This window comes from Amblyomma maculatum, chromosome 10, assembly GCF_055883805.1.
Source record: "Amblyomma maculatum isolate TAMU_Amacu chromosome 10, ASM5588380v1, whole genome shotgun sequence".
Lineage (NCBI taxonomy): Eukaryota > Metazoa > Arthropoda > Arachnida > Ixodida > Ixodidae > Amblyomma > Amblyomma maculatum.
The window spans coordinates 14333194-14360006 of record NC_139353.1 but is presented as its reverse complement, the minus strand read 5'-3'; the positions used below and the strand labels follow the sequence as shown (position 1 = coordinate 14360006).

Genomic DNA, 26813 nt, shown 5'->3' with positions numbered 1-26813 from the left:
TAGAAGCTGCCCGAGTTGGGAGCTCCTGTCAACCAATCACCAATCAGTGCCTGCCTCTATGACAGGCCAACTAACATCTCACTGCCAGAAACGTGTTCATGACTTTTTGCTCACAACTTTGACAATACCAACATCGACAATGCCACATTTTCTGGCAAACCCCCAGGGCCTTTAATGACGTTACGTTAAAGATGTGAGGTGGAGGCCAAAGCTGTATTTCTGCACTAAAAAAAAAGAAAAGATAAATTTATACCACTTTGGTTCCCACAATTGGCGTCTTAATTTTATTCTGCCTCATAATCCTTGCAATAGTCATACAAAGTCGAAGGCATGGCACCTGTTTAACTATGCACAAAGATCACAAAAATTCAGTATAAGCTACGACACTCTCACCCGGTTTTCAGATTCTCAGTTTCATCGGTGTATTTGCATAACAGGCATTGCTGTTGTTCTACATTGTAGTTTTCACGTAATGCATTCAGAAGCGCACAAGGTGACGCAATGAAAAAGTAGGTCAATCTTAAATTGTTTCCTTCTATTTTGACTGAAAGCGCTGGGCTCCACTCTAAAGCCACAGTACCTCCCGCAGTGCTCGTCTTACTTATGCGACCATGAGGGCGAACACCAACATGTCGGCACAATTACAACAGCCTCAGCATCAACTCTGCCAACTCAGAGCTACCTGTATACGTAGGGAAGAGGCTGCTTGCGGGAATTTCTCATTTTCCAGGAAGTTAAGAAACAGGAAAGACAACTACTACAAGAAAATGGCCTTTGCCAAGGCAAAAAAGTTACATAGGCGGCGTGTGTTTGACAGGTTGGTTCATCCTTTACATCCTTGGCGTATCTACAAGACTGCAGATTGACAAATCCAATACTTTAGCACTTCTTCGAAATAATACAGCGTTCAGACAGAAATACTTCATGTGGAAATAAATGTTCAGTTGGCATTATAGTAATCATCTAAATTGCACGTGTAACTTCTTTCACCTCAGCGTATGCAGCTACTTCTTTCTTCTTCTGAGTTCAGGCTTCATAAAATATTAGCAAGGATTAAGCTCCACTTACCGATTAAGACGTGAAAGGGCTGTTTGGCACGGTATGGCGCAGTTTTGCTTGGTGGTTTAGCACCGAGTAACCGGCAGTGTTTGGCAAAGAGTGCCTTCCCCAAAATGAAAATTAGGTGATTTTGAGAAAAGGTAAGGCACACTCCATTAGAAGTACATATTTTTTCAGTTATAATCGTGAACTAGCCTCCAACTTAACTAGCAGATGGATGCTAAATGGGAAACAAAATGGTAGACACCACCCTGAGCGGTATACAAACAGCAGTTACACCACAATTTTGATAAAAAATCACGTAATAGTATTAGTGTAACAGTTTGCTCACACTTTCTGTTTTATCCACGCAAGAGGCAATTAAGGCCATCATCTTAAAACCATATGTATTCCACAGAACTTTTACCTATTCTCACAGAAAAAAACTAACAAAATAGGAGCAGTGTCAACAATAAACAAAATGCCTACTCAAACAGTTCACAAACTGCAAAGCAACTATCTACAGATTGAAAAATAATTAAAAATTAACAAGGAAACTGTTGGCATGGCCTGTATCTATGACAAAATAAAATGCAAGCGAGATCTCCAACCACCGTTTCAGTGTACTACCCAGCTGAAGAGACCATCGCAAGTTCAAGGTGCAAAAACACACACAGACAAAAGAAAGGTAACGGGACAGAAAGATTGTCTCCATGTGTGTTTTTGCGCCTTGAACTTACGATGAACTGTCACCAACTAGCCCAACAAGATATTCTTTTAAGATATATTCTCTGAAGAGATAGACGTGCCAGTCAGAAAATGCCTGCCTGTGGCACGTGCAGTACGTGTGTTAGCATGCCACCCCAGCACTCCAAGTGCACAAAAGTAAACTTACACTTATCAAGCAAGAGAAAATTTGCAGGAGGGAAAGTTATGCATGCATGCGTGAAATGTATAAGAAACTGCAGGCCGGAAAAGCATACAGGAGTCAGAAGAGAACCTGCTTACAAAAAAAGCTATGAAACTATAAAACGACAGGAGGGCACTGGGTGCGGTTTAGCCCTACTAAATTAGCCAAGAGATATATATGCAGGCAGGAAATTCATGCCCTCCCCCTTCAACATGCGCAGTCGCCTCCATGTACTACACGCCCAAAACACATCTCACTTTTCACGCATAATAATGTCCGCTAGGTGGAGGTACGTACCCACAAAGTTCAATGGTACATACTGAGCAGCCCAAGACAAGAAAACTGTTTTACTTATTTTGTGTACATCCAGGATCTCAGAGTGTCAATAAGAATGTTAGGCCATAGTGATAAGCATGGCATCAAGAAACCCTCTGGAGAAAGTGGCCTCAGACTTTGCTGTGGTTCAGTCGTAAGCATCCATCGATATCCCATTCCAAATAGTCAGCGTTTCATACAGTAATACATGTTCCTTGAAAATAAAAAGAAAAATAAAAAGATTAGAAGTAAAACAAAATATTCAATGCAGAATGGGAGAATTTAGAACTGCAGAGCTAATTTATTATAGACATTTTTGCCTTAGAAAAATTACATCCAACCCTACTGAATCAGTGTTGCTTTTTGCAGGATGATGTAGCCTGATCGTGTTACATACAAAGCCGTTCAGGTTAGATATACCTGTATATAAAGATATGTACCCCCTCCCGCTCTACTCAGGTGTGACATGCAATTGTTCTTCCAGTCCGTGGCTTTATACATCATTCTTAACAACATCTCGCAACCTACACATCAACACCTGTCAGTCTGCAAGCCACACTATTCATATTGCCTCCCCGAATAAGCACAACACGCTGAACTTCAGAAAGCGTCTTGGGCATTCTGGGTTTGTGTCGTTTTGAAAAGTGCAAAAGGAAACGGATTTCAATTCAGTTGCAACTGTAATCAGTCCTATCCGGTTTCGGCGTTTCAAACAACATATTGCCTCCCCGAATAAGCACAATACGCAGAACAGAAAGCGTCTTGGGCATTCCGGGTTTGTGTTTTTGACAAGTGTAAAAGGAAACGGATTTCAATTCAGTTGCAACTGTAATCAGTCCTATCCGGTTTCGGCGTTTCAAACAACAATGAGGTCAAGGCAAAAATGGCACTTTCAAAACGTCAGACGTCGCGAAGGAACAATATATAGTCAAGCTCACTCATAATAAACCTGACGGTCATGCAAATTATGTTTGCTGTATCCGAAGTTTGTAGTAAGTGGACTTGCGCTATTACAACCAAAAAGTCAGAAAATAGCACTTATTCCTTTTAAAAATGCGTTGTACACGTTTCTTCCTACAAAGCAGACCCTATCAAGCTGCCTTCTAAGCTCTCAAGCTTGGTCATATGCCTCCGGCCCAGCCCTTCCTGCAGATGAGCTGCTAAAGATGTGATGAGCCTTCTAAGCTCTCAAGCTTGGTCATATGCCTCCGGCCCAGCCCTTCCTGCAGATGAGCTGCTATTTGAAGAATTCACGGCCATTGGTGGGGGATCTAGGATTTCGTTTTCGAACCTCAATTAAGTTACAAGGATAAAGAGCCGCAGATACCACAATGCATGTCCACCGAGAAAAACTCAGTGCGAGTCACCTTTGTGTTAACTGCTCCAGCAGTACATTGGCTACTAGGATCTTGACGCAAGGTCTGCATAGAAGTAAAGCCACTTAGATCTAAAAACACACGAGAACTTGCATTTTACTAGGAAATACGTCAGCTGGTATGAATTCTGAATTGCCCTACTAGCCTGTTGGGCAGAGCTTCGCCAGTGGTTAAATGTCAATTCCCCACTTATTTTATTGTATTTGTTTTTATTACAAAAGGAAAGGGGTGGGAGTGTATCACTGGGACTGGAAGAAAGTCTTTGATCCCTACGCTGACTGGAAACGCATTTTTAGACCTCGGGGGGGAAAGTTTACGGTACCTCCTCGTTCATTATAACCGAGTGGTGCGACCATTGTTGTTTACGTTATCTGGGACACAGTTCAGTTCAGGCGTTCAGTCGTGTCCGACTCTTCGTGACCCTATGGACCATGTCACGCCACGCTTTCCGGTCATTCACTATCTTCCTAACATCAAATAACTTCATCTGCAGTGCCTCGAGGGGGACACAGTGCCGTAGCCTTAATAATTTTTTTATGGTAGTTCCATATCTTTGTTCGTAATAAGCAAGCGTTCATTATAATTGTGGTCACTATTTGTCAGCTTGACTGTACCTGACATTTCGATAGAGGACCCCAGCTGAAACATCAAATATATTGTTCCTTCAGCATCTATGACTTTTTCCACGTTTATTTTTATATATGCACACACACATACACACCACATTTAGCAGTTTAGACAGTGAGCTGGTGGGAAGAGTCCAATACACTGGCAATCATATAACCATCGAAGCAAAGGGGAAAGTTAGAGCTCCTGTCAAATATTTGACTGTGTGTGTTCACTGCGCAGTTACATTGTTAATAACTATGTGCTTTTATGTAAAGGTTCTTAGTGACTGTTTAAATCTATATGAATATGCCTGTCTTTTTTTTTTCCACTGTACGGTCGATCGTACCTTTTTGAGAACTCTTGAAAAGGAAGGAATCCGAATCAGAAAAAGTTTGACCATACTCCCTGGACAGCAGTGCACGTGTTAAAAGCAGTGAAGGAAGGTCTTCTTATGGCAACAAGTTTGGTTGGTTTGGTTTGTGGGGTTTAACGTCCCAAAGCAGCTCACGCTATGAGAGACGCCGTAGTGGAGGACTCCGGAAATTTCGACCAGCTGGGGTTCTTTAACGTGCACTGACATCGCACAGCACATGGCCGCCTTGCTTTTCGCTTCCATTGAAAAGCAGTTACAGAGGCCGGGATCTGATCCCACATCCTTGTGCACAGTAGCCAAATGCCCTAACCACTATGCCACCACAGCGGGGCTTATGGCACCAAGTGTCACTCATTCCATGGCTGCCACACCTGCAGTCCTATTGTTCAATACATATTCAAAAAATTTAATTTCCACTGCCAGGCACCAACAAGGATGCATGAGCTAGCAAGAGCAAGTAAAGCCCTGCACATGAATAATAATGACCACTATTTTTAAGTGCCACACAAACTGTGCAAAAGGCAAAAAACGGCCATGGGGCAACACGTGCATACTTGAGCGAGCCGATATGAAATTCAATTTAGAAGTGAAAAGGAATCATTGCTCTGTTATTTCAGTAAAGATATTTCACTTTCGAGTAGGAAAATAAAATAAAGACATACAAGTCCCATTATAGCTAGCGGTAACTCGCACAGCAACTGCAATCAGGAAGCTGCCGTAGCTTATTTTTGGCGCCACAGAGGCATACTACTATCGGTATTCCGTCATCCCTCAAGCGAGCTATCACAATACCGTCCATTATCTTTGCTGGCAGCGAAGATAACTGAATCCATGTATTGCTGAGATGTGCATATATGAGAGTGGTAGAAAGTGCCAATCTTTTTCATTCTTTTTCTAAAAATATTACAGCAATTATTACGAGAAAAAAAAAAATGGAGAGCTAATTATAAGCGCGCATGCGCGGACTGTATACTTGTATGCTGCGCGGTTAGGAAACTAAACTCACAAATTTTGCGGACGTATACAGAACGGTTAAAATGCACGAGAACTGAATATTAGCACGCGAGCCTTTACATATACACACACTAAAAATGCAGCCTTACGCATATTTATGCTGTGACAAAGCAAAGTTTACGAATTCGGCAAACTGATACGTACTACTCCCGAACCTCACCTTCAAGCGGTGATAATTTAAGCTTTGAAGAAACCACATATAGGATATGATAATGGAAATGTGTGGTATAGCCTTGCATCCCTTTAGTTGGTTAACAAGGTCTGTAGGTCCATGCAAATTAAATTACGTCGGCGGAAAACGTTTAAACTACTCCAGAGTGATCAAAACATTTCTTCCTCTTGAGCCCCCCTTTTGTTCCATCGACAATAAAGGTTTTTTTTCCATGGCATGACTGTGCTTCTTTTTCGGCGTCGTCACTGTGCTCGTGCCAAGGATTGCGCGATGCGCTGACAAAATCACGTGCCAGAGCGTGAGCGCGGTTGCTCGGGCGAATGGATCACGCAGCAAGCGGCGCTGGGCCCTCCGCTTCTCGGTGGCTCACCTGGGTTTCAGCTTCGAGTATCTCGACGACGGTGTCGTAGAACTCACGTCCCTCCACCTGCGACGACGCCACGAAGTGAGCCTCGTCGAGATAATTCTCAAACTCTTTCGGGTCATGCTTCATCGGAGCTCCGACCATAGCAGCAGAACTGCGCGCCACTAGGGCGCACAGAACCGCGATGAGCAGTGCAGAGACCCTCATAGCATCTACTCGTGCGGCTACAGGAGGATAGGATATCCGAAGATTACAACTCCGCGGATGAAGCGCGAAACCACCACCAGCAGCTGACAGTGACAAGACGGCGCGCAGTGTCTGCGGAAGTGCAACACAACGCGACCGCTCCCGCAACTCTGCCGCTGTCGTTCGCTAGCTATCCTCCTATCCTTCCGCGTTTCGTTTATTAATTTTTTTTTCTTCGCGAACTGCGCTGCGTGCAGCGCCCTCTAACCCGCTCGGGACCCCAGCCGCTGAGAGAGCATAGCCAACTCGGCGGAGAGGACGGCGACCGATTCTCCATGCACTGCCATGACATGTCCATGGAGATTTTTTTTCGTAAATCTCTAGAGAGCAACTCTTGAGCTGCTTGGTTACTTAGTGTAGGAGTTTGTTTAATTACTGTTGCTGGTCATTTATCAGTAAACGTTATGATGCGCTTAGTTATTTCTTCGTTTTAGACTGCTGCACCGCTTTTTCAGTGCCTTAATTGTTGGTCTCAATATTCCGTCTGTTCGATGTGAATCAGCGGCTCTTCTATAATTTAGAAACCACACCTGACCACCATATATTTATAAGCCTTAATGGCTCGGGTCCACTCTTATGTGTTAGCATATTCTTATGTGTTAGTGGGAGAGAGCGAGTTTCGTTTACGATGTACCTTGCCTAATTCATTTGAATACGAAAAAAAGTTCCCGTCGCATGGCTATCACAGTAAATTGTCTTCCAATAGCAGCTTTAACAACTGTCACAGGTAAAGCGCATCGCGACGATATACAGGGTGTTGCACAATTAGACCCGCGCTGTAGAATGCTTCTCCCAGCTAAACCGCGGAATCCTTGCAGTTCAGATTTCGCACAGAAATCGCATTTTGTCGCTAGTATTTTTTAATACTAAATTTGTTTGTGGTACTTGCCTGATTCGATCAGAAGAAGTAAAATATTCCCATCGCCTGCGGCGGCGGCGACGCCAGACGAACCGCTGCCCCAGCGATGGGACTGGTGGCGCCACCTCATGCTGCAACAACTCTGTAGCAGGACAAGAGGGGGCGAGCGTTTCTGGCAGAAGGTTTGAGTAGTTGTAAGCAGCATGAGGTGGCGCCACCAGTCCCATCGCTGGGGCAGCGGTTCGTCTGGCGTCGTCGCCGCCGCAGGCGATGGGAATATTTTACTTCTTCTGATCGAATCAGGCAAGTACCACAAACAAATTTAGTATTAAAAAATACTAGCGACAAAATGCGATTTCTGTGCGAAATCTGAACTGCAAGGATTCCGCGGTTTAGCTGGGAGAAGCATTCTACAGCGCGGGTCTAATTGTGCAACACCCTGTAGAGCTTCAGGCATTTTCAGTGCATTTAGACTCCATGTGACGTAAGCGTGCACTCAATGTGGAAGTTCAGTCGCCCAAACTCGTTTAATTCGAATTTTCGATTTTTCGGAAAGAAATACATTGGCCCCATCACCGCGAATATTTTTTGGCGTCTTTACCGAAGAGGCATAACCCCCTCTTGCTCGTCCGCTTTTGCTCACAGGTTAGGACGGGGATTATACAACTACGATGGCCGCGGTTCGATGTAGGCGAAGCGCAAAAGGTGCCGCGTGTTGTGCGATGCCAGTGCCGCCCTCTTGCTTGTAAAACGTTTTATTTCCTGCATCAAAGAGGAAAGCGAGCCGGTGAAGATAGTGAACGCCGGCCTCAGTTGGTCAGCAGCCCCAGTCCAGGCCACCCCAAGTGCCACGCCTCGCAAGCACGGTGTGCCAGGGCCTTTTGGGCCCGGACCGACGAGCACCAGAGAAGGAAGACCTCCCAAGCCTATTCAGGGGTGGGTGGAATCGGGTGGAAAGTGAGGACTAGACTGGCATGCCCACACCATGTTAGATAATTAGCAACGATCGACTCCCTTCACAGGGCGGGCATTCGGGTTTCACATTTGGGTCGTAGCGAGCAGCCTGGGTCAGACACCAGAAAATGATGGTCTGCAGCGGTCGCAGAACGCGTTCGTCGGCCTTCGACAGCCCCTTCGCCGGAGGTTGGTACTGTTGGTGCCGAGCTTTGCAGTCGTCAATAATTTCTCGGAACAGCAGCTGCGGTCGGCCTAGCTCGTCATCGGGGGGATAGGAGCTCGGAGGATAAGCGCGCGGGCGGCGCTTCCGCTTTGTTCCCTGGTAGTTCCTGACGGGCCGGCGCCTGCACGATGCTCATAGGCTGGGGTTTCACATTGCGGACCGCACTATAAAGCAAGCGGTGAGCCAGTGTTCCCACCTCACCTCGCATATAGCTTTCACATGCGAAACTCGAGTCGGTGATGACGGTTCCGCATTGGGGGTAAGAAACAGCGAGGTCAGTTGCGACTTCCTCGACCCGATTAGCCTTCTCGGCTCGAAATGAGAGCCCACTGACCTCTGCGTTGCTTGCGGTGCACCACTGCCGCTGTGTAGTGGCCCGAACGGGTCGGACCAGCCACATCGAAGTAGTAGATCCTGGTTTGGAGCCGCGTTTAGAGTGCAGCGCTCGCGCTCGAGCTATGCGACGGCCTTCGTGGAGGTCAGAATTCATATTTCATGGGACAGAATCCACCTAGAGCTTATGTCGGCAACCCTCGAAGATACGGAGAGTTTCGTCCTCTGGAACACAAGGGGGTGAGATTTTGAGGCGCTTGAGCAGGCGTTGTCCTGACCCCGTTTGTGCACAGCATGTGTACTGGCTAACGGTATAGGAGTCCCGCAACTCCTGGAAGGTACAACCCCCCCCCCCTTCCCCCTTCTCCCCCCAGACCGAGGAGTCGGTCCGTGGAAGTTGTGATTGTGAGGTTGAATGCCTGCTTCACCTCTTTCTTAATGACTTCGAGTTGTCGCACATTGGCTGCGTCGAGGTGTAGGTACGGGGTAGAATATACAGGGGCTTGAATATTTGGGGGCTGGGATTTAAAAAATTCCTATGCAAAATCTACTGCCCCATTCGAGCTGAAATAACGTTCACAGAGTAGCAAAATATAGTCTCCGTTATCTGATAAGTGATTCAGCATCGGTACTTGCCTAGATTTTCCGAAATCGAGAAAAAACTGCTGTCGGTGGCGTGCACAATTTTCGCAGAAGAAAGTCGAAAAGCTATTTTGACATGATGCGTCATCTGTCGAGCATTGAGACAAGCTCCATCCCGGCCGTTGGCGCGCTTGCCTCGCTGCCCGACAGATGACGCACCATGTCAAAACAGCTTTTCGACTCTCTTCTGCGAAAATTGTGCACGCCGCCGAGAGCAGTTTTTTCTCGATTTCGGAAAATCTAGGCAAGTACCGATGTTGAATCACTTATCAGATAACGTAGACGATATTTTGCTACTTTGTGAACGTTATTTCAGCTCGAATGGGGTAGTATATTTTGCATAGGAATTTTTAAAATTACAGCCCCCAAATATTCAAGACCCTGTAGATGCGGCTGGTAACGTGGGCTTGCACAAAACGAAGGGCGTCGCGTTCCCGGAGACCCACGCGCCGGTTTGATACTCGCCGCAGCACGTGACCTACCATGTCCCCAGTGCGCTTGAGTTTGGCAACTAGTGTCTGCGTTGAGCCGACGATGAATATGGAAGCCCAATACCCGTACCCCATCCACCTCGTGCAGAGGTCCCTCGCTCAGGGAGCAGATTATTGAGATGGAATCGGTCTTGGCAGCGCGAATGTGTAGAATTCCGATTTGGTGGGGGCGCAGATGAGCCCGCAGGCATTAGCATATGTCTCGACTATAGTGACTGCCTGCTGGAGGCTCTCCTCTATGGTGGCAATGGATCCAGTGTTGGTTCAGACGGTGAGGTCGTCGGCGTAAAGTGCATAGTGCACCCCCGCTACCTGCTGCCGTAGTTTGGGGAAGTCCATTGTGGATATGTCGAACAAGGGTGAATGCACAGCACCTCGGGGTGTACCTCTGGTTCCCATACGGTAAGGACCATACTCCTGATCGTCGATCCGGAGGAGGACCCGCCGCTGGGAGAGGAAGTCCCGGACGTATGCAAACTGGTCCGAAGTTGGTGCGGCTGAGATTAGAGAGAATAGAACTGTGTTTCACGTCGTCGAACAGTCCCCTCAAGTCCAGTGCAATGAAGGCCCTGTCCCTACGCTTGGCGAGGATGACATCTTCTCGAAGTTGAAGCAAGATGTCTTGCGCTGACATATGCGGTCTAAAGCTGTACATTGTGTCGGCAAAAAACCCATTATCTTCAAAGCATGGGGAGGGACGGTCGCGTACCATCGTCACCATAAGCTTTCCGGCACATGAAGTAAGGGAAATTGGGCACAGATTATCAAAGTGTACCGCCTTTCTGGGTTTGGGGATCACTAGGGCTTCCACAACGTTTCCTGGATAGAGCAGGCGCTGTAATTACTCGTCTCTTCTTCCTTCTTTCACGTCTCAGTTCATTCCCCCAGTCCCTCTCAGCCTGGTACCCATGTCCACCGACGAGACATGTTGTTATATCTTTTCTTTCTTCAAAGCTTTCTTTTTGGTATTTTTATACGACCTAACCCGACAGTATCAACATACAGACGAGCGCCGACAACAGCTGCGTGACCTAAATAAATATATAAATTGGTTTATAGGAAAGGAGAGACTATGTATCACACATCTCCGTAAACGCCTGGCCCGCGCTGTAAGGGAAGGGAGGACTCCTAGCAGCGCTGTCGTTCTGGCCACGGTCTCCATGGGTGGGCTACGAACTTTTGACCAAGGACGGCGCTAGGATATTCGTAGCTAGGTGGTGCGGAGAATGCGGAAGAAGGGGGGGGGGGGGGGCATAACTGTTAGCCTATATGCCTCCGTGGCTTGGTTGTTTGAGAACGTAAACTGAATAAAATGCGGAGGCGAGATGACGACAAAAACTTTTTATTGAAAGTAAAAAAGGGAGGGGGATCTATGGGAAGGTTGGTGGGATCCTTAGACCGGGATTCCGTTGGCTAAGGCCGCCGCCCTCGCTCTTTCCACGAGTACTCGCTGGACAGGACTGCCTCTCGGGATTCTTCCCACATTGGCTTTGTTAGTGAAGGCATTATATAGCCTGGCAGGCCCATACCATATAGTACAAATCTGCGAGTCTGGCCGCAAAATTTACATTCCGCTGAGGATTCTGGCCCGATAGTGAGAAGCTGTACTGGATTGTTAAATGACATGGTTTGTAATCTAAGTAAACTACACTGTTCTGCTTTTTCTAACCCCTTTGCCGCACACGGAAACCCTTGTCTTGATAAGCGCACATACGCTAATTTGTCAGCATAAGTTAACAATAGCTGTGGGGAGTTCGAGACTTCAGGGAGGCAGGAAGAGCAACCCCGAGAGAGAAAAACTCGGGCAACGGCGTTCATTTCTTTCTACACCTTGATGACATATGGTACCCAAACAAGCTCTTTGCGGGAGTTAGAGACTTCAGGGAGGCAGGAAGAGGGACCCCGGGAGAGAAAAGCTGGGACAGCGGCGTGTGCACGCTCATTTCTTTCTGCACCTTGATGAAATGGTATCCAAACAAGGTCTTTGCGCGATGCACAAACTCCAGACTGTTTCAGGATCTTGCAGGCTAACGGCGCAATTCTGCTCCGCGTATAATTTTTTTTAGCTAATCTGCGAATCCGTAATGATATATTCTGAATAAGAATGCGAAGCTGTCATGGCAATCGCCCCCTCTTTAGACCTTACAATTTTTCCGTACTTACCGTCTGCCCTATAATGCCCCGCCAATATTGTCGACAGCCTTCATACAGGACCAGCAGTATCCGCGAAGAAGGCTCCTTCTCATTTAGAGTAGCTCGTGTCCATCATCTTGGCCATCACACTCCTCCTTGCTCGATGACATTCCGGGTGCATGTTTTTTAGCGGGGGAGAGTGGGGGGGGGGGGGGGGGGGGCGTGTCCTAAACTTGCTACACTACTCCTTCGGAATGTCTTGTCTGCCTTCAGCTCAGCAAGGGCAGCTGATTTTCAAGTCTTCCAGCACTTTGCGCCCAGCTTTTTTTTCCACACAATCTGTCATATTGAATTAAGAGGTTGGCCTCAATCAGCTTGCCCGTCGTATTGTGCACTCCCATCTATAGCAAGCGCTCTTCAGATGTTTTTGGCGGCAATCCCAACGTCTTCTTATATGCTGTTCTAATTGTGACATCGAAATTATTTAGGTCGCATGTCCTCATTTAAAGGTACGGGCCACGTACAATACTCGGCTGAGTATAAAAACTTGAACCAACCGAAGAGTCTCTTTCTCCGTCATCCCATTGTTTTTAGTAGTAAGACGGCTGATCATGCGCATTACTTTCTCGCATACTGTACGCAGCTTAGTAATCACTGGCACGTACCTTTGTTGGTACCTTTGTCGGGATACGCATTGTATTTACCTCAGGATTGGAAGTATCGTGCACCGTAATTTCTACAGCCTCATCTCCTCTCGTGCGCATGATGCTCTGATTTTTCTGGAGAGCAGCGCAGCCCGCACTCTTCCGCATATTTCTGGGCAATCGAATCAGCCTCTTTAAGCATGCCTTCCATCTATAGACGGCTCGCAGTCATCCATGTAGTGATGTCGTATGGATAGAGGGCGTGTAAAATTCCCTCTGTGCTATCAAGTTGTCCTGCTGAATGCATACTGCAACTGTTCTGTTTCGCAATGCGATGCCAACGCAACTGTTTCACTATTATATGGCCGCCTAAACTGGCCAGAACCACGCCGTAAAGATATAAATTGATAAAAGAGAGAGTGAAGTAAGGGAGAGAGTTTAGTTTACATGGGTTAGGTTTAACCTTTTAACGTCCCAAAGTGACCCAGGCTATGAGAGACGCCGCAGTAGAGGGCTTCGGAAATTTCGACGACCTGGGGATTATTTAACGTGCAGCCTCCGTCGAAGAGCGGCCGCCGAAACCGAAATTTGATCCTCGACCTCGGGTTCAACAAAAGAGCACTCCGACCTCTGAGCCACCGTGGCGAGATCTATATCAGAGGAGTTGCCCGAGTTGGCAGCTCGGCCATTTCATGTCTTCTCAGAATGTCACACAGCCCGTCTTCCAGTCATTGCCCGGTATGTCATCGCGCAGCTCATATTCAGCTGTCCAAGAATAGCAGCATGTAAATGAGCTGCGGAGGCCGCCGGAACTCCAGAGCTCCCGTTCGCCTAATCCCATCCCTCATCCAGTTCAAATTTATGTACAAATAGAGGAACAGCAACCATGCACCTCCTTCTGCCAGAGGCTCCATTCGGACATAACGGCTTTTTTGCACATCACAGAGAGCAATGAAACACAGGACATAGCGCTACGTAGTGGTTCTAAATCTTCGTTGTGAAAATAAAAGGAAACCCCTGCATGACAGTGCATGTGTGTACTGCTCAAAACCCGACCTCGCCATGGCTGGCAAAATCCTGACTGGTCGAAACGGGTGTCGCCATGGTGCGTAGTCATAATATTTAATGTAGTGACGTTACTTAAAAAAAATAGGTGGTCAGTTGGCAGAAACGGACTTCCGACCTTTGTGTCGAGAGTCAGGCGCACTGTCCCTCACAATGTGGCCCATTCGTTCAACTGGGTGAAACGCAGAATGTGATGGCAACAGACTTATCGATGTCCGCGAAAGGGCGCACTAACGGTGCTTCAAGCGGCCGTATAGGTTATTTAACGTCGAGTGTCTTACTCATAGGGCACTTAAGGTGCACTTAAGCTCCCCTCAAGTTTCATTGGCAAGGACCGGGGTCCGTACTCCTAGTTTGCGTTGTTCCCGTTACCGAAAGTGTCGCTACCTCCCTTACCTCGAGTCACCTGATTGGTGAAAATACCAGCACCGGGTGTCAGTTTGGTTGCCACCACTTCCGGTTCTGGCGTTTCCACCAATCAGGTGACTCGAGGTCAAGGAGATAGCGACGCTTTCGATAACGACGCAAACTCGGAATACGGACTCGGGTCTCAACAAGGGCCGACTTTGGCATGTTCGAAGAGTGTATTATTTGCAGATGACCGATAAGTGCAGCCGCTCTGGCAGCGGAACGCGAAACTGCCTTGTCCAAGATGGCCGTCTGGAGAATGCCATCTTAAGCTGACGCACAGTGTGTGCGCTCCTATAGGAAGCCCAAGCATCATGCAAGCGAGACAACGTATGAACTTAACAGCACCGTTAATTGACTGATGCTTGTTGGGCTAGTTGGTTAAACATGACATCAGTAACAGCACAGGTAGAAAGAAGGGATGGGACAGAACAGAAAATACGAATAGGGCGCTGGCTTCCAACTCTCTTGGTGCTGTGCTATGGCATCATGACGATCCAGTGTTGTTTTCCGTTCGCTCTTTTTCCTCCCTTTTCTCTTATTTCACTCTTGCTGGTATATATAGGTATATATATGCATATATATATATATATATATATATATATATATATATATATATATATATATATATATATATATATATATATATATACGTGACACGTTTAGTGAAACAAATAGTTGGCAGTCAGCGCTTTATTATTATTTATTCTATCCCATCCCCCTTTTTTTTTTTTTGCCTGCGCTATTGCTGAAGTACACACTGTTAACTCTCTTGATATACTCGCGTGATAAAATTTTGTTTTCGTAACTTCAGGTGCACCAGGTGGAGGAGGAACGCGCGAAGCGGCTCCAGTCGGACGACAAATACACCGAAATACCCTGGACGCTCGTGGAGAGCCCTGAGTCAACATGGCTGCCAGCGACGTCCAGGATGTCGTTCATATCACCGCTCCTCCCGTGGCAAAGAAGATCAGCGCTACAAACGCGTCGACCCATTCCACCGCGTCAACAGGGTCCAGAAAAGCGGCTGAAGGGAAGCCAGCCGACCCGAGCGAAAACAAACTGTCGCAGCCCGTCGTCGAGGAGAAGCCGGCTGAGGAAGCAGATAAACTTCAGCAGCCAGCCGAGAAGCGAAATCAGGAACCCGAAGAGCATCCGAAGCCGGCTGCTGAACAAGAACCGAAGCCAGCCGGCCAGGAACCGAAACTGGCCGACCAGGAACCGAAACTAGCCGACCAGGAACCGAAACTGGCCGACGAAAAGCAGCCCAAGCCCGCAGATGAAAACATGCCAAAGGTAGAACGAAAGCGCCACTCCAAATCGCATGTCGAGAAGGAGCCTAAGCCCACAGAAGAGAAACATGCCAAGCCGTCCGAGCAGAACGACCAGAAACATGAAGCGGAGCAGAAGCACGATCAACATGAACAATCACCGGCGAAAAAGAAGCATTGCGTGATAATGTGAATGGTCGACATCTCCGCCTGGCAAGTCATTTGGGTCGATGGCGGATTTTAAGGCAGCAAATTTCTTCGTCTGCATCAAAAACTGCGTGCTCTAAATCGCCTTTCCGGAAAAGGTGACCGCCGCAAAAGTGCTCAGATTAACTTGTTTGGGAATTTTCACCTACTAGGCGTCTACGTCTACAGCACAAATTATATCCGTGAATGGGTTTTTTGTGATGAAATCCGACGTCATGAAACAATGAAGATTTTGGCATCTTCGTTCAGCGCAACGTTTGGGCAAAGCAGGAGCAATGGCTGGTAGTATTGTCTGCTAACTGCTTCAAGGCTCCTGTTGGACGAAAATCCTTTCGCGAGTACAGCACGTACCATCAAACCGGTTACGTGTTAGTAGAAGTTCCTGTGGATTTTGAAAGATTTGATAGCGCTGCAGAAAGAGAATATCTTGTAAGTGTTATAATGGGCGTAAGCAGCAGTTTTCGGGTCTTGGCAATAAAAGAAAGACGCCGTTGACACTTGAAAGAGTGCAAAATTGCACTTCTTTTTCTTTTTTGCCTCAGACTTAATGTCATAACAGACCGCGCTAAAGGCTTGTTCACATCTGTGGTACAGAAGAAATATGCCAGACGAGATAAATTTTCCCTCCTGAACACGATAAGGCAATTTGATTAAATATGAGCATTTGTCTCTGTAACTGCCATGCAGGAACCTAAAACAACTAAAATGATCCACCTCCGTGGCTTCGAAGATTTGGGATATTAAATTGTTTTGCACATTTTAAGGTCACGGCGACTTCAAATAGTTTTACGGCTTCTGGTACTTTTTCGGCAAATGTATAAGATGCGCTTTGTACTCTCACATTTAGAAGAGGTTAAAGATGTCCTATATGCTATGGAATACGTGGAATAAGTGCTTGATCAAAGTGGTTTTCCAGTCGATTTTTTTTTACTTTTTTTGACATGTTTTGTCAGTAACTGACTAACATTCTTGGCCACTGCTTTGTGAGTTTAGAAACAGTCGTAGAATCGCAACATGACTATGGTTCGACTCGCCCCGAAGACCGGGCGCAGACCACGCTTCTCAACGTGAGCTGGAAGACTTGCGCATCTATTGTGGTTCGCCATTTGCAGGGTGTGATGACATCACTGAGGGAGTGCCACCAGGTGTGCACCTTTCCTTTCAAGGGGCTTCACTTCACTTTCCAAAAATATATGAATAGGCACTGCCCATGGAAAAGAAGGGGCGGGTTTCTTTGTGACTTGTGGTGTTAGTTAAAGCTGCCCCTTTCATTTTATCTTAGCCTAGAGTCATACTTAAGGGCTGGTATAAGGAATTCAAGGCGGGGAAGTCGTTACCATATAAGGCCTATAACGTAAAGAGGATAGCCTAGCTGAATGTTTGCATTAGAAAAGTTTTCGAGAACGTCTGATACATGCAGTTCTAGTTTATGCAGAACAGAAGTGCTTGTAACCGAGAGGCGAAATCTGCCTTGCACAGAGCGACTGATCATTGCAAGCTGCAATTACATCCACATTTTGGCGATAGAGTATGCACCGTAAGAGTGGCAAGCCCTTGTAACCCTGCACTCAATGTGATGCGCCCTTCAGTGCTGAAAGTGCCGGCACATTTGACCCTGTCTTCTTCGAGCGGCGATACCTTGTATACACGTTATTTTAGGTTTGGTTTAGGAGGTTGAATGTCCCAAAGCGACTGTTGTCCCATCCATCGGGGAATGTCCCATCGGTTACTGTTGTGCCGTTGCATATTTGAGCAACTGTTAAAACACTGAGAATCGATATGTGAGCCAGACCACGATATCAACTATAGAACAATTGGATCATAGTCTCCCATGTATGCTTAATAAACATAGGCCAACCGACTTTGGTTTGGTTTGCGGGGTTTAACGTCCCAAAGCATCTCAGGTACGAGAGACGCCGTAGTGAAGATCTTCGGAGGTTTCGGCCACCTGGAGTTCTTTAACGTGCACTGACATCACACAGTACACGGGCGCCTTCCTTTTCGCCTCCATCGAAAAGCGGCCGCCGCGGCCGGGATTCGATCCCGCATCCTTGGAAACAGTAGTCGAGCGCCCTAACCACTGCGCCATTCCATCGGGGGGCATCCCGGCAGGGCACACGGTATTTTAGTACAATGGGGGAAATATTTACGGCTTATAAAGTCGCGAAGCGACTCAGGCTATCAGAGACTTTGCAGTGGAACGCTCCGGTTTCAGACTACTGGGAGACTTTTAGCGTGCACTGACATCACACAGTGCACGGGTTCATATTGTTATTCGCCTCCGTCAAAAACGTAGCCCGCCGTGGCCGTGTTCGAAGCTGGCTATACTCCGGCTCAGTATCGGAGTCACTACAAGCCGCCGCGGAGGGTACACGTTTTCATTTCTATTAAGGCGAAATCCTTTAATGGCTCGTACTGTCGGCGCCCGTCCGGTCACACTATAGCTGTCAACCAAATATCGTCATGATGACGTCTTCAGAAAAATAAAAATCATGTCTTCATTGGGAATCGCACCTCAATACCTCCGATTGCCAGCCGAGCGCTTTAACCGACTACGCCATGCTTTTTTTTTCTTTATTTCCGAGCTATACATGAACAACAAATTGTCACACTTAATAAAACACTTCAGCTGCCCTTGAGCTGACGCGTGTGAGGTTAAAATTTCTTCAATTTTACCAGGTCATCCAGAACTTCTGCCCGCTGTGGTGGGTCGGGGAGCGCGCAGATACATTCCCGTAGATAAACAGCACTTTCAACAAAATTTTCACGTACACTGCGAATGTTAATATCTTCATGCCTTACTTGCATCCGTGTTTTCCACAAGCTGTGGAGGCACAGAGGCATTATTAAATCATAGGGTATGTCTTCGTTCTCCACCGGTAAAAACCGGATGCCATAAGGGTTTAGTGGTAGCTCTTTTTTAATTGTTCTTTGTAGCACGTCCCAATGAAATACTGCATCCCAGCAGTCTAAGAATATGTGTTCAATTGTCTCTGGCTTCTTGCAAAGCAGGCAGTTTGTCGTCCAAGGGACATAGATTCCTTTTTCGTGAAGCCAGGTTTTGACGGGTAGAGTGTTCGAGTGCAACTTAAAAAAGAACGCTTGGGATGGTGAAAGCATATCATATACTTCTGCTTGTCTACCCGTGAGGATGGTAGTAGCGACGACAATGGCGCTGCAATTGGGGATAATGACAATGACAGTAGCGATGATAATGACGGTGCGTTTAGTTGATAATGATAATGAGAACAAACGTGATACACCCTGCGCAGCAGCAACGCTCAGGCTTTCGGATTTCTGCAGGGTGGATTCAACAGTGCTCTCGGAAATTTTTTTGCAGCAGATTTTGGTACATGTAACATATCGCTCATCCTTTTGTACACGACTTGCGTTCTCTATACAATCTCCACTCGACATTTTGTCTGAGGCAGGCGTACGCAGCTATGCTCGTGCCTCGTAGCACTTGGCCAGTGTTACGAGGAGGGAATGGTGGGAATAGTGGAAATAAGGTGGGAATGGTGGGTCCGCCTTCCCTTCCACGCCGGCTGCATGCTAGCGTCCCCATATTTTGTACGGTTGCTACGGGCCGACGATTGCCAGGCGAATACACCGGTTTTGTACCTTCGTATTTTCTGGTTGCTCAGCTTAGGGAGCTTGTTCAGGATGCACATATATGGGGTCCTCATGGCATTTCAAGCGCTTGAGTTCTACGTCACGGCGGAAGGCTTCCATCGCAGTGTTCAGCGTGCTCACCCCGACCTTGAAACATCGGAGAACAGTTGCGTGGACAGTATACGAGCGAGTTTTTGTAGTCACCAGTGGTCGAATATATTTAGGGGCTGTATGGCTTTCCTTCGTTGGCGTATGGCTGCGTTTCTTTTTTTTTGTAACGATATTTGTTGCCTCAGGACATCAGTAGAGTACGAGATGAAGAATGAAGAAATTATTAAATTCAATGAGGAGCAAAGTCTGTCTTGTGGTTGTCTCTCATTCTTCATCTCTGTGCTGGAGAGCTTTCATATGTGCGAATTCATTCACGTACGAAATCGAACGGACAGCCCTCCACAAGCGGAATATATGCTGCAGCATTGGGGTGTTGTTCAGTATTCGAAGGACCCAACTATCCGCTGGTTGCCGCAGTAATCGATACGCAATTCCTGAATCTACAGTGGCTCGGTCGGGTCCTCTGAACGGCTGCTGGCACCGGTTTTCGAGGCATGGAAGTTTCTCGTTTCCTGGTGTTCGAACATGGTTATCGTGGTCATTTCGCACATCTTTTCACGGTGCTTGCTTATTACGGGCTTTCATTTTATCGTCTGTCTCCTCAGAAGGCTGGCGGCCCAGTCTTTACGCAATAATGTGGTGTCTTAAAAGTAAGCTGCCAGGTTATTTGGAGAAAGAAAGTTCTGTCATGCCCAGGGGAACCGGCAGTGTTGCACGTAAACCTTTTCCATCTTTAGGTACCAGTTGAAAATCGCAATATCGAGGGCTCGACTGTGGCACGGGCAGATGCATATTATTTTTTTTTTATTATTTTATGCTGTCTCAACATAATATATGTTCATAAATGGGTTAAAAAGGGTTTCCAAAAGGTGGCTATCGAATTCGTGAATTAAGCTGAGCGTGCCTGCCGCATACAAGTCCTCAGAAGCGAGACGATACTTTTCAAGATATGATTAAAAATTTCCACTTTCGTGCCACGTGGTAGATCCGACACGTCGGGCGTTCCATTCGAGCTTCCGTACATTAAAGCGCCTATAGCGCACCTAACGTCAGACAGTGGAGTGCTAGCACTAGTTTACCATTGCTACAGCGAATAACGTGGGTCTATATTTTTGTTTGTTTTGTATCTCGGGCTCTCGGGCGGGTGAATGAGTTGACAGGAAAAACGCGGAGGAAGTTTTTAATCGTTTGTATATTTGGTGTTATATAAACTAAATCGAAAATCTTTGCGAGATGATGACAGGCAATTCAATACCTACCAGAATAATCGGCCTTTCTCTTTCTTTCTCTCGGTGGTCCCCATTTCAGTGCCCCTTTAACCGTTCGGTGCATCGTGCAGCCACGTCCTGTGGATTATGAAGACTTGGTCGCACACGTTACGTCTGGGTGCTGCCGTAATTCCTCATTGCCAATTGCGTCTCCGTAGTTGATGATAATGAATGCTGTGGCCCAGCAGGCAACTATAATTACAGTAGAGCAAAGTACAACAATACTTGCCTCGTTTAATAGCGCTCTACGTCGTTCAATTCCATCCGAAAAGAAACAGCCAGAGAACGGCAGGGAGGAAATTCTGCCTCAGAATAAGAGACACACGCGTTTTGTAGCCTTCAGTCCTTGACATATATTCCTCATTTTCTCCTTTGATAGCTCGCGCCATTAATAAGATTCAGTTCAGTCGTTCAGTCGTGTCCGACTCTTCGTGACCCTATAGACCATGTCACGCCACGCTTTGCGGTCTTTCACTATCTTCCTAACATCACATAACTTCATCTGCAGTGCCTCGAGGATGCCATCTAACCATCGCGTTCGCTGCCTACCTCTTCTCCGGCGACCCTCAACCTTTCCCAACATCAAATCTTTCTCCAGCGACTCCTCTCTTCTCATCAGATGACCAAAGTAGCTGAGCTTTAACTTTAGAATGTGACCCTCCAATTAACAAGATTAGACAACAGAAAAGGGGAAATACGGCTAAGCACTAATCGGTCTGGGAACAGGAAGTGTCGCCATCTAAAAATCATCTGACCAGCTTCCGCCCGGAAATGTTCACGCCATGCGCGTTTCCGCTCCTCGCCTGTAGCAATGAGCATAACCGGGCACCGTCATGCCTTTGAATTGTCTGGAACTCTCAAGTGCGCCATCTGACCTATGAGCAGAACGAGGGAAGCCTCACAACCTTCTACGACCGGGGATATGCCCGTGACTCATGACGCATGGAATCGCCGTTCGTATACATCTGTGAGAAGCAAAGAACCGACACCTACTTTTGAGTACCCCACCCTTAAACCAAACCTTCGCAAACAAAAAGAGCAGTTGTTAATTTTAACGAAAGCAATTGCACTTTCCGCGAAATTACTATCTACAAAAGTTCAATTCATTCGAAATTGTTAGAAAATAATTAAATTTCTGCAACTTTACTGCAGCAATTAAGTGGTCCCATTTCTGTGTGGGAATTAAATGACGTCCACATCTGCCAACAGGTTGGGTGCAACAGCGGCAGCGGACATTTATTTATTAACACCTCAAAAGCCCCATTCAAGGAATATTACATGAGGGAGTGGGTTTAGATATGCAAACTTTCTATGGATGATTTGAAGCATGATGGGTCGGCATGAAGTACGACGGTGTTGGGCAAATCATTCCAGTCTTTTGCGGTGCGAACAAAAAATGATGCAGATGCGCAAAAGTCTGGGCGGGTGGAGCATAGACGGTCTTCTTGGGACTGGTGCGATTGGATGTACGATAGGCAGGGCTGATAATAAACTTGAGGAGATCTCCTCCTCAAATCTTGTGAAAAAGACAGTCTTGCGATGTTACGACAGATTGCTAAGTTCGTAAGGTTAGTATTGTGTTTCAGTTCAGTGACACTTGCATGAAAAGAGTAAGCCGAAGAGTAAGCCGAGTGCATGAATCTTGTCGTGCGATTTTGTATTGCTTCGAGAATGTTAGTAAGGTTACATTGGTGAGGGTCCCAAACAGCTCTCGCATATTCAAGTTTTGAACAGACAAATGTTAGGTAAGCCAGTAATTTCAATGATGCATGAGGCGCTAAGCGCAGCGTTCGCCTGAAATATCCTAGCACGCGATTTGCATTGCTAGTAATCTGCGTTACGTGGTGTGACCAGTTAAGATCGCCAGTTAAATGAATGCCTAAATATTGGCATGCTGATACGGAAGTGAATTTTCTGAATTCAAGATAAAGTTTTTTGATAATGGCAAAGAGTGACATCGGTAAAAACATAATAGAGACGTTTTTGTCGTGTTTAAGGACATTAACCATTTTTTACACCAGATTATTAAGCATTTAATGTCAAATTGAAGAACTTTGGGGTCATTACTGCTGGTTAAAGGGCGGTAAATAACGCAGTCGTCGGCAAACATACGGACATTAGAACGAAGGTTAGCTGGTAGGTCATTTATGTAAATAAGGAAAAGAAGGGGACCAAAGACAGTGCCCTGGGGCACCCCAGATATAACCGGCGTACGAGAAGAACTTTTATTAGCCAGGACGAACTGATGCCGGTTAGTAATAAAGTTCTGAATACAAGCAAATACATAATCGTTAAGGTTTAGACGAAAAGTTTTAGGAAAAACCGTTTCTGAGGAACCTTGTCAAAAACCTTTTCGAAATCTAAAAGCAACGCGTCAACAGGAATGTTAAGATCAGTACTACAACTTAAGGCTTTTGATGAACAGTGCTAATTGAGTGTCGCAAGATAAACCTTTTAGGCAACTAGGTTGACTAGGATGAAAAAAAAAAAGATTGGCGGATACAAGCAATTTCATTATATGAGAAAATATTACATGCTCCATTAGCTTTGAAGGAATGCTCGTGGTTGATATGGGCCAGTAATTATGACGAGAAGATGACGGACCGTGCTTTGGAACCGGAATGACTTTACCCACTTTCCAATCATGCGGTACAACACCTGATGAAAGAGATTGCTGAAATCGAAGAACGCCCTAAGAAATGAAAGTTCTTTGTGCGCATTTTAGTGCTGCGAAAAAAAAAAAAAAGCATAGGAAAGGTGGCCTATATAAAACAGTCGATTTAATACGGTGTAAGCGTCTTTACAGCCGCTCATTTTATGGCACCGCACGTGCGTACACAGCCACGAGCGCCAGCTGCTTCTCGCAGTTTATTATTGCCGAATAAGTGGAAGGGTTGGAGGCCGCAAACCTCGCAAACCTCGTAAGAGGGTGACGTGCGCTCCGATTCAAAATCTGGATATTTCCTGCGTCAGTTTCCGGAAGGGCGTAGCAGATACTGTCGCCGCCTATGAGTTGCCGAATGAATCATCAGCGGCACGCTGCTTTCCATTTCAAGTGTGAGGAGTTCGGGGCAGTGCATTTGGAAGCCTCATTTGGCATGGCATTCAGAGACACTTTTTTTTTTTTGTCCTATTCATAGTGCAAGATTCTTATACATGGGCGTCATGAAGAATTGAACTGATGACACCGTAGAGTTCTGTATGTACTATTGTTTGCGTTGTTCTTGAATAATTTTTTTCGGTCGAAGGAGGAGTCAGGTGGCTGCCTTTCTCAATATAGGCGCCACTAGAGTCATCCTTTGTCGTTAAGAAGAGCTATCGTCCTTGTCCTTTCAACTACCAGCTTTTTAACGAATGTCGCAAGAGCTCAACTCTACTTAACTTAGGGGGCAAACCAGCTGCGGTTTTTACTTTTGACAGCGAATTAATGTACCGCACTTCAAGCAGACTGTAAGCGAAAATTCACTCAGCATTGTTAGCAAGGAGAGAGTAAGGTCATTTGCTCTGCACAGCGTATAAGCACTGATCATCACCTTCCGCAACTTAGTCTGAAAAAAAGAAAAAAAACTTCGCATTTCTTTATACCCACTAATGTATTCTTACCGTGTCCAGCTACGATCGAATTAAACCGTTTTATGCAGCTTCCGGAAGTTTGGTTCCACAAGGTGGGAAACTGGCGTAAACTCTTACAGTAGGCTCTGTGAGCTGGCCACTTACCTATCAGTAACATTCTAACTTTTGTTTTCTCGTTCCACTGCTCATTTTTAAAAGGATGGCCAGGTGGCGTGACAGTTTGTTAATGCCCAATTTCTGGAACAGTTAGAGAGGTCATAGTTGTGGTTATGGGGCCCCAAGGGAGTCGGTTCGAGAACCCAATCGGGACCGGGAGTACAAATGGACGCCTGGCGTGTGGCTTTTACATCCGTCGGCACTGCCCTGGCGCTGGCAGCGTGTACTTCGTGGCATCCTTCGCTCGCTGTGCTCACTGCCGCAGTAGACGATGCCCGATTCGTCAACCTGAACTCGTCCGAATACAGCAGGTACTACGACTTGGTAAACCTCGCTACAGCTCACGGCTCAGTCAGGAACGCATACTTCGACGTCTTCGTGGACGTCCAAGCAATGAAGATCAGGGTGCGTGTGCGTTGCTGTTACAGGACACTTTCGCGTTGCAATTGGGCACACGAGCGAGATTGCATGCGGCCGGAAAAATCAGGGGCCACTTACACATTCCGCGACGTACCACTTCGACAGCGGGAGGTTTGCAATATTTTTCTTCTTTTATTTTCAATTCAAATGTTCCGAGGGCATGTTTGGATATATATCAAATGGGATTTGAGGGAAAAGTATTCTGGAATTGTTACAGTGCAAACTAACGAAGGCGTGAGTTAGGGACAACTCCCAGTGCTAACCTTCAAATGAATATTGTTGAGAGTAAAGAGGCATAAATGGAGAATCAAGCACACAAAGCAGTCATTTCTTTGTATAAAACGTTGACTGGTGGCCCACTGATGCACAGCGCCGGTACATGGCGCACAAAACGTGTCTCTAAATCAAACGCGTGTCCAAATATCTGGTGTTGATGTCGACTGTAAATCTGCTGAATTCTTGAGGATTTTCTTGAAGGCTTGATAATTTCTTGGAACGGGCATGACAGTACACGATACACGCTTGTGTTTCTTCATAATGTGTGTGTGTGTGTGTGTGTGTGTGTGTGTGTGTGTGTGTGTGTGTGTGTGTGTGTGTGTGTGTGTGTGTGTGTGTGTGTGTGTGTGTGTGTGTGTGTGTGTGTGTGCGTGCGTGCGTGCGTGCGTGCGTGCGTGCGTGCGTGCGTGCGTGCGTGCGTGCGTGCGTGCGTGCGTGTGTGTGTGTGTGTGTGTGTGTGTGTGTGTGTGTGTGTGTGTGTGTGTGTGTGTGTGTGTGTGTGTGTGTGTGTGTGTGTGTGTGTGTGTGTGTGTGTGTGTGTGTGTGTGTGTGTGTGTGTGTGTGTGTGTGTGTGTGTGTGTGTGTGTGTGTGTGTGTGTGTGTGTGTGTGTGTGTGTGTTCCTTTAAGCCTAGAATTGAGGCGTCTTCAGGTTTTGCCTAACATATTTTTACGGGGCGTTCCGGAGCTGCAAGAGTCACACTCCATAGTCAGGAACACCTCCAGAAGACCAGCGCAATACTCTCTCCAACGCTTTAACTTCAGCTTCGTTGTCATCCAGCACGTCACCAAAAACATTCTTGTCGTCTCTCGACCTCGCGATCGCCCATCGTAACAATATACCTATATGCCTTGCCACATGTCGATGAAATCCGGTCCCCGCCCGCTTCTGCGCATGCATACTGGCCCTGCTGTTTGGGACATTTCTTCGTATTTTCCCGCTCTGCGGCTGGAGATCGATCAGATCTTGCAAAAATCGGACAACTTTTTTGGGATAGTTAAATAAGAAGAAATCAACTTCGCAGTCACCTTTAAATAAAATGTACAAATGTGAATTTAAAGCTTAAATATCACACATAGCGTAAACTGGTATGCTATAATAATGAAAGTGTTTGGCAATTCAGTAAACATCGAAAAGGCAAATTAAAGCTGGACATATACTTCAAGGTACTATTTCAGAAAAATGCTTTGTGTGCCTTTATATCTCCGTTTTTTGTACCGCAAGGCCCGGGCAGGCCATTACAGAGGCGCGGAGATTAAGGGGAAAAAATGAGAAAAAGCTACTGCAGAAAGGAGGAAGAGCATAATATCTAGTGGTTTAATTCAAGCTTCTAAGAACACACATCTGAGCAAAAAAATTATAAGATTGAAGCAAATAAAAATATTTTGAAGGGATGCATACCTTTATGTAAGCATGTAAATAGTGGTAAAGTGAACCATAAAACTGTAACGTCTCTATGCGCTATGTACACAACCTTTAAAGCTAATTTTTTCTTTATACGATGCTTCGAATGCATTGGTATATGCTTTGGGCATTCACTTTATCAATCTGCTGCTCTTATATTTGTCACCAGAGTTGCATATTAGGGCAGCGTCAACAACCTTATGTGATTCAGGCATTTCTGATAACTCTTATATCGTAAATCAAGTTTGAGATGTTTTGTTCATGTGCGTTTATTATTCGTTGCCTTGCATGGCACCCCTTGGATGACATGTCTCCTCACAACTCACTATCCAACCGGTTTACTT

The 26813-nt window shown here is 46.3% G+C and overlaps 1 protein-coding gene across 1 annotated transcript in view; it reads right to left on the bottom strand.

Moving 5' to 3' along the window:
* Window positions 1-6553, bottom strand: part of LOC146175648 (cathepsin L-like) — a 44980-nt gene extending 38427 nt beyond the window's left edge. Inside the window, exon 1 of the mRNA XM_084582045.1 lies at window positions 6178-6553. Coding sequence (XP_084438171.1) covers window positions 6178-6378 — 201 coding nt within the window. The 5' untranslated portion in view covers window positions 6379-6553. The remainder of the gene's footprint in view (window positions 1-6177) is intronic.
* Between the last annotated feature and the right edge of the window lie 20260 nt (window positions 6554-26813).